We start from the raw sequence: 16,572 nt of genomic DNA, 5'->3' as shown, positions 1-16,572 counted from the left end.
TAAAATGCATTACTGTATTATTAATTTAGGAAGGGCAGAGGTCTATAGTATTTACTGTAGTCACTTAATTTGGGCTTTACTGTAATCTATTAGCAGGTAAATATAAAATAGGAACTAATCCTTCACAGTGAGGTCTAATAATCGGATGAGCCTTAATTTAGTTTTTAGTTAAATACAAGATGCACATCATAACAGCATATGTAAATGAGCGAGACTTAATTCAGACTACATATATAGTATGAACAGATGGGCCTGTTTTCATGCATATTTCTTGAGTGGCGCTGTACAGCCATGCCCAAAAGTTTTGAGAATGACACAAATATTTATTTTAACAAAGTGTGCTGCTTCAGTGTTTTAAGATCTTTTTGTCAGGTGTTCCTATGGTATACCGAAGTATATTTACAAGCATTTCATAAACGCTCATTCGTGTCAAAGGTTTTTTATTGCTAATTACTTCAAGTTTATGCAAAGAGCCAATATTTGCAGTGTTGACCCTTCTTTTTTAACAACCCTCCTCTTGGGGATCAACCACAAGTTATCAATAGGATTAAGGTCTGGGGGGTTTCCTGACCATGGACGCAGAATTCAATGTTTTGTTCCCCGAACCACTTACTGTAGTTATCACTTTTGCCTTAAGGCAGGGTGTTCCATCATGCTGGAAAAGGCATTGTTCGTCACCAAACTGTTCTTGGATGCTTCTAAGGATGTTTTTGTATCAATCATTGTTCATGGCTGTGTTTTTAGACAAAATTCTGAGTAAGCCCACTAGCTTGGCTGAAAAACAACCCCACTCAGGATGCTTTACTGTTGGCATCTTCTCTGGACAAGCTTTTTTTCGGATGCCCCAAGCAATCGCAAATGGATTCATCAAAGAATATGACTTTACCCCAGTCCTCAACAGTCTGAATCCTGTACCTTTTGCAGTCAGTCCCTGATGTTTTTGCTGAAGAGTAGTGGCCTCTTTGCTGGCCTTCTTGAAATGTATAAAGCTGAGCACTACGCAGTGTTAAAGCATCAATCCTGCAAATATTGATCCTTTGCATAAACTTAATGCAACTGTCAATAAAAGCCTTAAATACATATTAGATGCTTGTAATTATACTTCAGTATACTATTGTAACGTCTGACAAAAAGATCTAAAAACACCGAAGCAGCAGACTTTGTAAAAAATATTTGTGTCATTCTCAAAACTTTTGGCCATATCTGTAGATTTATGGCTTTGTTAAAGAGCATCAATGCTCAGCAGAGGGAGCCACTGGCCATACAAATAACAGAAGAATTATATAACAGCCTGCTCACCCAGTCACAACCAGGCAACTCTAGTATGTAAACACTGGTTGTTGGAGTGATAATCAATTAGAACCAAAATATTGTTTTAAGTGTGCCTCAACCTTACCTTTCAACAAAGCTAAAGAGAATAAACAATGATAGTCTCTTAAAGGATACTCCTTAACAGGCTGGAGAGGTGTCTGTGTGTATCCTGTTTATAAGATTAATTAAAAATATCATGTAAATTCATGGCTTGGTTTTATTGGTTCTTTTTTTTAATGTTCACAATCAAAAATATTTTATGGGAATTTCAAACTTACTTACAAAACTAAAAATCCAAAAGTGTTTATGAATTTGTTATAAATTACTTATCTGTCTATCTATCTGTCTCCCTGCACTTTTCTTACTTCCCACTAGGGGGAGCATCCCACTCTTTGGGAAATATTGGTTTAATGAGTAATCAAAAACAGAAATTACTGTAAATGTTGAGCATTAAGGCAAATTAAGAATAGATATATAGTTCATTACACTTTAATATTATAATGTATATTACATCTTTATTACATCCTATATTCCTAGAACAGTGCTTCAATGTAATAGGCGCCTGCTAAATAAGCATCCTTATTTGGGATTTCCAGTATGCAGAATAAGAGTATTATAGAAGAGAATAAACATAAAAATTCTTTGGTGTTCGCTCATTGAACTGCACATGCTTGATGCACATTTAAGTTTTATACTTGCTTCCTTAAAAAAAAAAAAAAAAAACTTTGTGCAGTTACTGTCCAATCTTTTTGTTCTTTTCACATGTAGATAAGCTACTTGTCAAGCTAGTTAAGAAATAATTTATGGTGTTTACATGCAAATTTTTTTCTTTTTAAACTGACAAATTTAAAAACTGTGAGCAGAAGTATAGGTGTCTCTAATAGATGTCAAAAGGATGTAGCATTACTATAGATGTTAAGGTTAAACCTTGTATAAGTCTATGCAAGAGAAAGGAAAAAATATCCAATCATTACACCTGTTTAGAGTCGCTGTTGAACAACAGGTAAATGGCATGACATTTCTTCTGAACTGACCTTTTTAAATTCACTGTTCACCTCTTATATGAATTTGTCAGTGCCGGAAATACATAACCAATGCTTTTAAAATATATGCTAACAACTTTTCAAAAGCAATTTAAAAGATGGTTATATTTCTCAAAAGGCAAAGGGCAAAAAGCATGTGTTTAGGCCTGTGAATCACATGCAGTTATATAATACATACAGACTTTCTCTGGAATCCTATTTGTTTACTAGAAGATTCCTAAAAGGGAAAAAAGCAAGTGAGTCAACGAGCGTGCAAGTTTCAGATGTGCCTCTGTGGGTTAAAGGAGCTGCTTCTGCTTGTCGAGCTGGTCCGGCTGATTATGTCTACGATGTTTCTCCCTGTGCCATTCTGATGAGATTTTATTCTCCCTAGCTGAATAGGTAGACTCTACTGGGCATGAGTTGGTATCTCCAGCACAAACTGCAACTGTGACATGTCCAGTCACATAAGCCAAAAGTCTCATTCGGTTAAAGCTCCAGCAGATGTAGGATCAAAAGGACAGTGAGAGAGAATAGCTCCCTTTAGGACCTGTAGTCCTTTTTACTGTATGGCTTGTTTCCTAGAATACTGTCCACCTCATGAATGATTGAGGATGACAACTTTGATAGAACCTGTGAGACAAATGATAAACAATAGAGTGTCTGGATTTATAAGACTGCCATTTTATAATTGCTGTGACTAGACCAGAAATTAATAATTAGAAAAAGAAGATTGTGAGGACAACTACACTTCTGTTGCACAATGATGCATGAAAACCGGTAGGTTTGTCAAATTATTAAATGCAAAAATCACTGTCTAAAATACCATTAGGGCATCATGTATAATATATTTTTCTTATTTACAGCAACACGGGTGTGTGTTACTGTATATTGTCAATAATATTTGTGGTCAAAAATATATAATTTTTTTACCTTAGAGACATGCAAACAACTTGTGTAGAGCAAGTACATTTTAAAAATAAAAACATAAAAATATTTTATATATTAATTTTAAAGTGTACATAAAAAAGTCTCAGACACAATTTGTAAAGTTTTATAAGAAAAACAGCTGCTAAGTTTTACTGAACATCCTGCAGAACCAGCCATAGTCCTTCTGAGGATTCTATTGCACGTGAAGCTTTTTGTTTTGTTTTTTTGGCTGGAAAAATAATATTTGGAAAATGTTTTTTTTGCACTGACTTATTAATGAAGTAATAAAATAAACGTGTATAACAACTTTGTCTCTCACTTCGGGTGCCTAAGACTTTAGCACAGTACATATCTAACACTAAAGTACAGTGAAAATTCAAGCATTTGCATGCTGTAGTTTATTCTTTTTATTTACCCATAAAATTGAATGGCAGTCTCTGAGAACTCACACATACATTTTTTTTTTTTTACCTGGATGGCTCCTATGTTCTCCATGAGTTGGTCGGGGGTAGATGCTCCTAGCAGCACAGAGCTCACTCCCTCGTTCCTTAGACACCATGCTGTCGGGAGACACAGATGACCAGGCACAACACAAGACAGCAGAGCAAATGGATACCGTATTAGATGTTTGTTTGTTTTTTACAAATTTAATTACAAAGGTTACTAATTTATGTATTACTTGGATCTTTAGTAACACCATAAATTTGTTAACTTCCACTTGAAAAAGATTTCAATGGTTGTAAAAAACTGATTATGTGATTCAGGTGTTTCATGAACTAAACCTAAGGAAACTTTTATCCCCCTTTACACACCAAAAATACAAATAAAACAAACCAAACCACATTTCTGTTTTTGGTAATGGTGCTGTACAAAAACTACAGTGGTACCTTGGCACACGAATGCCTCAGCTTACGAATTTTTACCTCCCAAACCAAAATTTTGTAAGAAATTTGCCTTGTGTATGAAATCCATTTTCAGCATACTGTATAGAGCTGGTGTCCAATGAAATTTAGTATATCCCTGATGTTTCCCCGATTATGCGCAGTGTGCACCAAATAACCTATGGAAAACAATTGTATATCTTTTTTCGCGTTTTCAGTATTTTTGAAGATAAAATGCTTGATTTGCAGCATTTTACAACCTCTGAATTATCTTAAAAAACAGAGAAAAAGTGAAAATACATCCAATCATTTTGCATAGCCTATTTGTTCAATTCAATAAGTCCATAAACACACATTAAAACGTGAGAAACCACCAAAATCCTCATTCATGCACAGCTTTACGTAGTACAGTAAGTGACGGCATGATTTATACATACAGTACATCCGTTTGCGCAAACTCCGGAAAAAAAAAAATTGTGCAAGACTTAGAAAGGATATAACACCGTGAGTCCAAAGAAAGTTACCAGGGATGGCATCAAGAAAAAAATAAACAATTTCTAAAAAGCCGGTGTAAGAAAAAAACAATTTTGCTAAAGGGTATGGATGGCCAGCTTTCACAATAAGCACAATGTTTAAGAGAAAGTCAAGATGGTCTCCTTCTACGACGACCTGGCAACCGAGCTTCGCCGTATCCCGCGGCACGACCTTGTCATCCTCGCTGGCGATTTCAACGCTCAAATCGGTCCTGAGAGGCAAACATTTGAGCACGTAATCGGCACACAGTTTGACGGCGGCAACTAAAGACAACGGTATGCGCCTTATAACCTTCTGTGCAACACACGGAGTGGCGATCAGCAACACCTACTTTGCGCATAAAAAAAAACACAAGGCAACATGGAAAGCTCCCGGCGCTCAAGGCGTACGCAACGAAATCGACTACATCTGTATCTTGAAGCGTTGGCGGTCGTCCCTTCTCGATGTGCGCAGCTCGATGTTGGCACCGACCACTTCTTCCTTGGTGCAGCCTGTCGTATCCGCCTCAAGCGCCAGTTCGCCCTTGCCCCACAGCTAAAACCGTTCGATGTCGCCCGCCTTCAGGACCCAGCCGTAGCCCAACAGTACAACATTGCAGTCCAGAATCGTTTCGACCTGCTTACCCCATCTGATGACCTCGAGTCACAGTGGGCCCAATTTCGGGATACACTCGTTGCCTCTGCGGAGGCAACGATTGGTCACTGTCGTGGCACCTTCAAGGAGCGCTGGATCCAGGGCCGATCCTGGACACTGATTGACGAACGACGAAAAAGCGCGCGCAAAACAAGACCGAGACCAAGCGCGTGATGATGCAACTCGCCAAGCAACAGAGGGGAGATACAGCGACCTGGACCATCGAGTCAAACGAAGTTGCCGACGAGACAAACACGAGTGGATAGACCGCAAGGGCGTCGAGGCGCAGAAAGCAGCAAACCGAAACGACTCGCAGACATTATACCGCATAGTTCAAAGCTCGCTGGCTCCGTTACGGGACGAGGGGTGGCGATTAAAGACCAAGACGGCAAGCCACTTCTTACAGAAGAAGCGCAGGACCAACATTGGATGGAGCACTTTCAGCAAGTCCTCAACCAACCAGTGCCGACCACAGTCTTTGACCCTGGCATTCTCACCCCTGTGTCTGATCTACCTGTCAGCCTCGACCCCATTACTACAGCAGAAGCGGAACTGGCGATCCGTACCCTCAAGAGTGGTAAAGCGGCCGGCATTGATGGGATTCCACCCAAACTCCTCAAGAACGGCAAACACACCGTTGTCAATGCTCTGACGAACCTTTTTAACACATGCTGGTCAGCGGCAGCGGTACCTGAAGACTGGAAACGAGGAGTTATTGTCACCTTACCGAAGAAAGGCGATCTTTCCAGATGCGACAACTGGCGAGGTATCACCCTGCTGTCAGTGCCTGGCAAGGTACTTTCCATCATCCTTTTAAATCGCCTGCGACGAGCAGTCGATGAGCGCCTCCGCGAGCAGCAGGCAGGCTTCCGAAGTAGTCGTTTCTGCATTGAGCTAATCTTTGTCCTCCGTCAGGTGATTGAACAGACGCTAGAATACCAGCAATGTCTTTCGCTAAATTTTGTAGACTTTGTCAAGGCCTTTGATTTGATCCACCGCGAAACCTTGTGGAAGATCGAACGTACGGAATACCGGCCTGTTACATCAATCTTTTTCGCAACCTTTACCACGGCTCCCAGTGCTGTGTGCGGACAGAAGAGGAGACGACGGACTTTTTCAACATAGAAACAGGGGTACGGCAGGGTTGTGTTCTATCGCCAATGTTCTTTCTTCTGGTTATCGATTTCGTGTGCCGTCATTCGATCGACCAAGCAATGCTGGGTGTTACCTGGGCCGATGGACAGCTTCTGGCCGATCTCGATTTCGCTGACGACATCGTTCTACTTGGTCCGACCCAAAACGCCCTTAATAACCTCACCGCGATCCTGGAACAGTCGGCCAACGCCGGGCTTAGAATAAGTGACCAGAAGACCAAGGTTATGCGAGTTGGCTACGCACATGCGCGGGTCCCAGTCATCGTCAATGGCCATTGTGTGGAAGAAGTGATGGAATTCACATACCTCTGTAGTGTAATCAGCTCGGACGTGGACACGGTGCGCAACGTCACGTGTTGCATCGGCAAAGCGTCTGCCACGTTTCAGCGTCTTCGCTCCGTCTGGAACTCCCCATCGCTTTCTATGCAAGTCAAACTCCGTCTCCGTGACTCCATTGTAATGCCTACGGCGACGTACGCAAGTGAGACATAGAAGATGACGGCGGCTGTCGCCCGGAAGCTAGACGTTTTCCATCAGCGGTGCCTGTGACGCATACTGAGGATCAGTTATCTGGACCATATTACAAACTAAGAGGTTTATCGTCGAGCCAACACTTGACCCCCTCGGCAACTGTCAATGAACGCAGATTTCGCTGCCAGATTCGCAGATTTTACGTCTGCCATCCATAGTGTTATAAGGTATGTGGATGCATCATCCTCTGACAAAGAAGAAGCAGAGAACTTTGTTCAAGAACTTAAAGAGTTCATCGAAAGCGAGGGATTCATACCCCAACAAGTTTTTAATTGTGGTGAAGGAGGGCTTTTTTGAAAAGCAATGCCAAAATGCACCTACTGTACATCAACTAGCAGGAGATTAAACTGTCTGGACATACAGTACTGTAAGTCCATAAAAGACAGGCTAACTTTTTTTTTCCTTAAACCACATGACACCTACCAGTTGCATAATTTCAAACTGCTTGCTGACTGACTGACTGGCTATGAAGCCGTGATTCACATGAGACCGCAAAATACTTCTCATCCTTTCCCTCTGAGAGAACTCAGCCAATCAGCTGTCTCCAGGCCTTCAGCTGCGAGAGGTTACAGCATCACTTGGGAATCAAACTAGCGATAGCACAAGCACTTTTGCGCCCCTCAGACGCCAAAGAAAAGACAGGCTAACATTGTTGCTCTGTGCAAAGGTCAGTGGGGATTGAAAATCAAGCCATTGCTTGTTTATCATTGTGAAAACCTAAGGGGTTTCAATTGGTACAAGGTAATAAAGAGCAAACTGAATGTGATGTGATGGTCTAATCCTAGTGCTTGGGTCACTAGACACTTGTTGGTTAAATGGATTATTAAGGCTGCAGGCCCTGCCATCAAAAAATATTTACTGAAAAATAATTTGCCACATGGCATTTATTTTGATCATGTCCCTGCCCATCCTACAGGCTTAAAGGAACTAATGCCAAAGGAGTTCTGCTTCATTATCATCAAATCCCCCCCCAACTCCACCCTTCCTCCCCCCAACTCCACCCTCTTCTCTGCGAACAAAAGATTTACACAAGAAAACTGTTCCAGAAATGTTTCAAAGTGAACAGTGCAACTAAGCTTCCCCTCAGAGACATTTGGAAAGAACAGTTTAATACTGTTTAACATGTTCTGGCAGGAAATGACAGGACGAACTTCTGCCTGAAGGATTTGTGGCCAGAATGTGTTCCCAATAGAGATTGGCTCAAAACTAAGCCAAGAATAGCCGTAGTGGAGGAAATTCTGAGCCTTGGACTTGGAGGTGGATGGGGTAAGAGCACAGGAAGAAGCTGATAAGAGACAAACTTGAAGCCATCAGCAGACAGACTAGGAGATATTTGTAGGGGAGGAGGAGAAAGAAGATGAATGCTCTTCTGCAGAAATTAGGGAAATGTGCTTGGGAGAAAAATTATTTATTTACTTTTTATTTTACAAATTACCAAGATGTGTAAAGTACTCTAAAATGCAAGTTCTAAGCATACCACTAGGTTTTAATGAAATGTCTGGCAGATATTAAGAGTAAAATAGAGCAGGGAAAAAAACTTTAATATTGTAAAGAAATTTGTTTAGTAAAATAGTAATGAGAAAGTGACATGAAATTTCTTTGCAACAGTGAAATGTAGTAAAATTTTGCTTATTTTATGTTATTTTTACATCAGTGTTATTAAACTACAGTTAAACCTTGGAGCATAATTAGTTCCGGAAACATTCTTTTATATCAAAAGACTTGTATATCAAACATAAAAAATAATGGAGACTCTTATGATTTGTTCCACAGCCGAAAATATTTATATAAAAATAATTAATACAAAATGCAAAGTAAAAATAAAACAAATTAACCTGCACTTTACCTTTGAAAAGAATCCTGACAGAGCTGTGTTTCCATTAATGTGTGTGTTTGTGCACGCATATGTGTGTGTGGGGGGAAGGATGCTATTGTGTAAGACGTCTTACACAATAGCCCCTTGTGTGGAGGGTCAACAAATGCCGTTATCGATTAGTTGGGCTGCTCACATCACTGAGGAGCGCGACCACAAGATGCACAAATACACAAAGATACACCCAGATACGCAGCCGTTTACGCAATGGAGGTTACAGAAGCGCCTGCAGGAAAAAGCGCGCGCCCCAAGTCCTCCAAGGTATGGGAGCAATTTACTTTAAACGCCTCTAAGAAGACGGTAACCTGTACGCTATGCAAGACCAAGCTTTCATGGCATGTCATGCACAAACACTTAAAAAAGAAAACATGTTGTTACAGATGGCAAAACGTCAGCAGGGTCAGTAAAAACTGTATCTCTTTATTGTGTAAAAGTTGTATAGTTTAAGTGCTTTTGTTGCATCCCTAGAAATGGGGAGAAATAATCACAAGAGTGATATGTGATTTTTCACAGATATGGTTTTCTCAACTGTGGGTTTACTGCAATGAGAAAAATTGTGGAATTTCCCCAAGGTATGTGAGAGAAGACCAAAGCAATCGATCCCAGGCTAACCGATTGAGACAAGTTTGTAGATCTCTGATAAAACTTATCACAGTCTTTATAAAAATATAAACAATGAAAAATTAAATCACAGGGTTAATGCTATGACAGATTCTGACACTTATAAGGCAATCTGGATATACAGTGCCTCTATAATTTTTAACAAATATAAACACATTTCAACCTGTCACACTTTTGTTTAAACTGTTTGCTAACTTCGGGACAGTAGTGCTAGATCTGTTCACGTGCTACTCGCTAGCATAACATTGCGCAATCACCTCTTGAGCATTATTGAGTAGTTAAATGGCGCTACTTTAGATTAGCCTAAATAACATGGTGCGAAGAATATTACATATAGTAATTGTTGTGGTTTTTAGCGATTGCAAATAACAGTACATTTGTGACTATTAGCTTTTTGCATTTCTACATTTTTTTTATAGTCCACTACAAAGTTAACTTGTAACAAACGTAATTTACTGTGGTAATTTCAAAATTAAAAATCGTTAAACTCTATATGTGGCTTTTGCATTTTTAAAAGTTTATTTTTATACATAAATAATACCCTGATTTATGTTTTTTTATAGTTAAAAGGAAAACATCAAAAAAGCGTTTAGGTTTTATCCGATTAATCAATTAATCAAAAAAAATAATCGCCCAGCCGATTATCAAAATAATCCTTAGTTGCAGCTCTAGTTACTACTAACTACAGTGTACTGAAAACACAAAGTGAGTGCTTGCTAAATAGCAATAATACCACAAGAAAAATAATCACTTAACAGTCCAGGTTCAGCATTGTTGTAATAGACAGCTGCTTACTACAGTATATATGCTTCCTCGTTGTATAACAGTGATAACCATTCAAGTAAAATTTCGATAACACAGGTTATTACATCTACAGTATAAAGTAAAACTCCATAAATATAATAACCTGGTCATGTAGTACATTCAATTTATCAGCTGACTTAATTTTATTGCCACATTACATTGCTTTAACCAACTGAAACAACTGAAAAGAAGACTTCCAGAAGATTTCCAGAAGCCCATATTCCAACAGTGGCTGTACAGTAGGTACAGTATGCTGCAAGAACCCATTAGGTTATTCATGTGTCAAATGGCACCCCACCAACATTCAGCACGAGAGAGTGGATATAACACAACAAAATGTGCCAAAAGACAGAAGATGTTTCTACCTACTACCTGAGACTGCCGTACTGTAAGTTGCACATATGGGTTCCACCTTAAGACTAAAAATTTCATAAGATTGACTTATGTAGGCTGTGTGAAGGGTAATCTTAATGTGAATGTAAGAACTCTATGTCCACCATTAGGGTTGTGCCGATAGACGATACTATTGTCTATCGACGATAGTCTCGTCTATCGACGATAGTCAGCTATATGGACGATACAGATGTCGCCATTAAAAACCCACGTTTCAAGAAAAGGAATCCCGTGACTTGCCACGGCTGCGCACGGCAAGCTGTGAAAATGCCCTTCATTACCTGTATGGGGCAGTCGTGTTTCAGTCTGAAGTATTGTGTGTCTACTGAAGCCGAAAATGTGTTCTCTCTCCTAGTCACCCATTGACAGCAAGCGACAGAGCTCATAAACGTGTCGAGCTCAAACTGTAAATACTGATATGTATTAATTTCTTCATTTTCTTCTCTCCTTCAATGATGATACTTCTTCGACGGCGCTTTCTTCATTCAGTATAATTATTATTAGTAGTACTGCTCCGAATTTATTATTGTGATTTTTCCTTATTATTATTGTAACGCACCCGCGCGTGTGTGCAAAAAAACTACAATGAGGTATGATATGTTAGCCTAAAACAATTGTTTTATTGTGTTTATGCGCTTTAAATATACACTAAACAATAAACACTGCCTTGTGCAAAGTGAAAGCGAGTTGCGCGTGCAACTTTTTGATCAAAAGGCTGATAAACGCGTGCGCAGATATGAGCAGATTTATTGATAAAACAACAGACATGAAATGAAAAAAATAACCACAAAAATATGTACTACTCTCTGAATACAACACGACAGCACGCAGAATCCCTGGGCTTTGACTACTATCGTGTATCGGCGATCTTACAGGCTGACGATAGGACGATATGACGATGGGCATTATCGCGCAACCCTATCCACCATACAACAGAAGAGTCAAGTTTTTTTTCAAGAATGCTTTAATTTGTTATGGCAGCCATACTGTACCAACTTCCTAAGGAGGCTGTAGAAAACTATGATCCTCGCCATGAACGCCAACGAACTGCAAAAGTCGGAGGAACAGGAAGATTCGTATAAACCTGTCATTCGTAAGAATATTTGTGACCGAGGTTTGAACTCATCAGACCACTTGATTTTTTATCCACCCTGTCCAATTTTTCTGATTAGTCTCTTAGTAACAGGTGGTTTTTTTCTGGCCACAAAGCTGTTTGGTCTGAATTTTGTGAGCTACATAGCTACATAGCTACATTCATAGCTATGGTTTTTACTGTTGATTTTTTTGCAATGCAAGTGTTTAAATAATCTCTATTCGTGATTTTGTTCTGAACCACATTTCTTTCCCAAAGTTGATGATTTAGTCCTTCCAGGTTTTGATAAGACAGTATATTGAAGAGTTCTTAACCCAGTTCCAGTAGTCTTCTTAGTAGCTAAGTCTCTTTAGCTGTTTCTTTGCTTGATGCAGCCTAATAATTTGACCCTTTGTAGAAGTGTAGCTTTTAACTATTTCACTTGAAATAAAAACTTCTAAGGGTTGTTTGAATGTCCTTTGCTGCTGCTGTTTTTAGATCCACACATGGAACTCGTCACAGGTTATACACCAAACGCACTTCTTGTTGCAACCCTCACATTTTTTAACCAGCCTTGGGAATAGCACTAATGCAACTTTCACAATCTATCCAGGCTTTGGACTGACTTTAAAAATGTTCTGTATCCAATGGCTGTGAATGAACCTGGAAATTCCACATTGTAGGTAGAAGCCTATGACGGTGCACCAATGCCTCACATTTACATACACTACCCCCAGATGGGTGTATACAGTGATCTTATATAAAAGGATATGCCACATATTAAGTTGATGAATTAGTTCATGTGACATATATGGCATGATGCCAAATGGTAAGGCTAAATAGAGAACAATTTGTTCCATTTCATTTTAGACTGAAAACGTCTCGGGTTACTTTGCTTTCCCATATGAAAACGCTATGGTAACATCTTTTCGTGTTGCCGGTTGTAAAGCATGTGTGTATCAAACACGCCAAATTTTGTCTTATATAACCTTGGTCAGGTGACGTCGTGGCTGTGCGCCATTGGAGTGCAGCATCTCATTGCCACCTTTTTAAGGAACAGGGTTACAGCAAAGTAACCCGAGACGTTTCCTTTCAAAGGCTACACTTGATGCCGCTTGAAAACGCTATGGAAACGAGAATACCAACGCCGCAGCACTGCGAATGTTTGGACCCCAAGGTTGTGTAGCGTGTGCGCACAAGGTCGAGGAGTTCTCAGAACTATCTCTGGAAGGCTGACTCGAGGACCCGTGAGCCCGGAGTAGCATGAACATCCAGACTATAACACTAACAAATGTGTGCGGAGAGGACCAACCTGCTGCGTCACACACTTGCTGCAGGGGAATACCTCTTGCCAGTGCAATAGATGAGGCGGTCCCCCTGGTTAAATGAACCCTAATTCCTAGAGGCAAAGTGAGCCCATGCGCCTCATAGGAGAGGGCAATAGCATCTCTCACCCAGTGTGACAAGGTCTATGTGGTGGCGGCCGCCCACTGGTTGCGGCCCCATAGTATATAAAAAGCTGCTCTGTCTTACGCCACTGGCCGGTGCGGTGGACGTAAACCTGAAGAGCACGTACTGGACACAGTAAGTGAAGTCTCTCCTGCCCTGGAGTTGTAAAAGGCAGAGGACAGAAAGCTTTAAGAAAAACAGGGTGCATGGTTGAGAATGGAACTTTCAGAAGATAGTTCAGGTGAGGATGCAAAATGGCCTTGACTAGCCAGGGGCAAAGTCTAGACAGGATGGGGAGACTGACAAGGCGTGCAGATCTCCAATTCTCTTCAGTGAGGTAATGGCCATAGAAAAACCATCTTAAGGGTCAAAAACCTGAGGCGCTGACTCTAGTGGTTCCAAAAGGGTGTCAATAAGACCTTCGAGCATGATAGATAAATCCCACGAAGGGACAGTGGTTCTAGTGGGTGGCCTCAACCGTTTAGCTCCACGAATGAAAAGGGCAATTTAAGGGTGCTTTCCCACGGAAACCCCATCAATCAGAACGTGGCAGGCTAAAATAGCGGCTAGGTACGTTCTGAGAGTACTAGGGCACAAGCCTGAGGACAACTTTTTCTGCAAAAACTCCAGCATTGAAACAATTCGGCAGTGGACTGGGTCTACATGTTTTGTCATGCACCAACTTTCAAATACATTCCATTTAAGGGCATAAGCTTTTCTAGTGGAGGGAGCCCTAGCACTTAAAATAATGTCAATTTACGCTGGCTGGAAGACCAGCTTGACTTAGTTGGTCCCGTTCAGGAGCCAAATATGCTCTAGTCGGCCAACAGGGCGCTATCAGTAAGAGGCGCAAACCCTGTTGACGTCCCTCATCAAGACTCCCGAGAGCAGAGCTATCGGGAAAAACGTATAAAGGGGAGAGAGCAGCATTGTGGCTTCTTCTTTTCTGGCCACTCGACAGGAATATGTCGTCTAATTTTAAACGTTTGGGGAAGACTTGCTCCTGTGGCCAATCAGTGTGCAGCCGCTTGACTGCACGCGTTATGACTTCAAGCAGCTTCTCATACTCTCTATCTTTCTTAGAGGAGTGTTCTGAGATAGCTACTTCCATTTCTACAGAAGCAAGAGAGTGAGTCTCTTCTACAAACTCACGAGAAGCACCGAAGTGAGCTTGTGAAGTGGAAGGAGAGACTTCTTGATCAGAAAAGAGGGCGAGAGAAAGGAGGGGAGACTCCGTTTCACGCGCCTCGGCCAGATCGGCTTGTGATCCCCAGGAATGCAGCGCGGCTCGTGGTTCTCTAAAGAACGTGAGACGCACGCAAAGCACTGGGAAGAAGATCACAGTGTTCACAGTCTCCTTGAAGCCCTTGGAGAGCGTGACTTTCACCCAAACATTCGAAGCAAAAAGTGTGGAGATCACCCTCCGAGAGGAAATTCTTGCACGGAGGGACACATCTCGCTTTAAACTCTGCCATTATACCCTATCGGTGAGTTAAACACTTTTCTTTGCTTTTTAATTTGTTTTTAATTTGTTTGTGACACGCACAATGCGGTCATGAAGACAAAAGATCTGAGGAATGTTTTCGGTTTACTACTATTTATAACCTGCAGGTGCGTCTCATCAAACGACGTCACCTGACCGAGGTTATATAAGCCAAAATTTGGGTTGATACACACATGCTTCACAACCGGCAACACAAAAAGATGTTCCCATAGCGTTTTTACGCAGCATCGAGTGTAGCCATCGAAAGGGAACAATAGAACCACATTATCTAACACCACAGACTTGAATAACTGCATATCTGACATTTTTACTACTTCCTAAACAAGAAAGGTCTAACTACACTCCATGCTTCCCTCATGCAAACCAGTAAGTCGAAACAAATTACCAACTTAGGTCCAGTACAGTATGTGCTAAACAAGAACTACTACAAAGCACATGGAAGTGTCATGAAGATACTGTGCCCTGAGCTCCAGGCAGGCAGACGGACAGACAGACAGACAGAGAGAGAGCAGCAGAGCCCAGGCTGCATTACCGATGGCCAGTTGAGGCAGTGTGCAGCCGAGTCGCTCTGCGATGGCCTGCAGCTCTTTCAGCTTCGCCTGCTGACGCCGGCCTTCCTCACTCAGGATCTTCTCTTTCAACCACTGGTAGCCCTGTTCCAAACAAACATCACACCTGGTCAGAGAGGCTAAGTCTGACCAGAAATCTAATGGGATTTCCCCAGGAACGCTGAGTCGCGATCTGGAAGTTGGGAGTAATCTTCATAATCTTATATCAAAAATCCTTTCGGAATAATACTGTAGTTAGTAAATTGTTCAGAATTGTTTTAAAATAAATGCTTAAACATGAGACTTGGTTCATTTTTAAAAATAAATGCAACCTGGACTATTCTGAAGATATTTTCTACTTTTATTATCTCCGCATACTGTAAGATGTTATGAGTTAGATATAAATATCTAGTGCATTACAGTTGTGTTAAATTAAATTTATTCTACTAATAGGATCAAAGGGTCTGACAGAATATACCACTATTCTGATGTGCCTGACATCCTATATGAAGGCAAAATTAAAGGATTAAAGATAATACAAACTTTTATGAATACATTTATGAAGAAATAACAACATTTATAAGTTACTGATGTCTTCAATTAATAAACACACCCAAGTTCTGGAAGACAATGGAAAAAATAAGCATCAGTAAGATACATTGGAAACTGACAATCAGAGTGAGACAATGTAGGGCTGGGACAGATGCAAATTTCTCACAAGGCTAAGAGATTACCTTCAGAGACGCACGTGAGGAAGGGGGCACACCACTATCATACTTCCCTGAGATTATCCCACAAGCCAGAGGAGACCATGTCATGGCACCCACACCTGTGGAGAAACATATGGACATTGGTGTTAAACTGAGCTGACCTTGACTTGCTCAAAGACACACACACACACAAACACACACCTATCTTATGGAAGAGCTCAGGCAGTTGAACCTCTACTTTTTCCCTCTGGAACATGTGGTACTCTGCCTGCTCGCAGATTGGGGGAATTAAGTTGAACTGCCGTGCCACGGAGTACGCTTCCTGAGAAACACACACACACACACACACACTTAATTAGCCTAACGTAATGAAATACCCACATCTCAAGTTTATTCATATTTATTTATTATAAACTGTATGATGGTAATTTAAATACAGTTACCTCTGCTTTATTATGCATATGCCTATTTACCCATATAAATAAACAGGATATACAGTATTTACACTTTGTGCCAAGACAATAACGCTGCTGTTGCCGCCCACTCTCTATTCCCACTCTCTACTTCCTATAAACTGTATATGTGTAAATTACCTAGGCAAT

The 16,572-nt window shown here is 40.8% G+C and overlaps 1 protein-coding gene across 5 annotated transcripts in view; it reads right to left on the bottom strand.

The window, feature by feature from the left end:
• Positions 1-901: 901 nt before the first annotated feature.
• The window catches only part of kcnab2b (potassium voltage-gated channel subfamily A regulatory beta subunit 2b), a 101,048-nt gene continuing 85,377 nt past the window's right edge, over positions 902-16,572 (bottom strand). For all 5 annotated transcript variants that reach the window (XM_053482467.1, XM_053482468.1, XM_053482464.1 and 2 more), the window contains 5 exons: positions 16,172-16,292; positions 15,995-16,089; positions 15,245-15,365; positions 3,735-3,823; positions 902-2,966 (listed from right to left, as the gene is read on the bottom strand). In XM_053482467.1, the coding sequence (XP_053338442.1) occupies positions 2,877-2,966; positions 3,735-3,823; positions 15,245-15,365; positions 15,995-16,089; positions 16,172-16,292 (516 nt within the window). In that variant the 3' untranslated portion in view covers positions 902-2,876. The remainder of the gene's footprint in view (positions 2,967-3,734; positions 3,824-15,244; positions 15,366-15,994; positions 16,090-16,171; positions 16,293-16,572) is intronic.

Source organism: Clarias gariepinus, chromosome 22 (assembly GCF_024256425.1).
Source record: "Clarias gariepinus isolate MV-2021 ecotype Netherlands chromosome 22, CGAR_prim_01v2, whole genome shotgun sequence".
NCBI classification, from domain to species: Eukaryota; Metazoa; Chordata; class Actinopteri; order Siluriformes; family Clariidae; genus Clarias; species Clarias gariepinus.
Note: the sequence above shows the minus strand (reverse complement) of the source record. Positions and strands in the feature narration are given on the sequence as shown.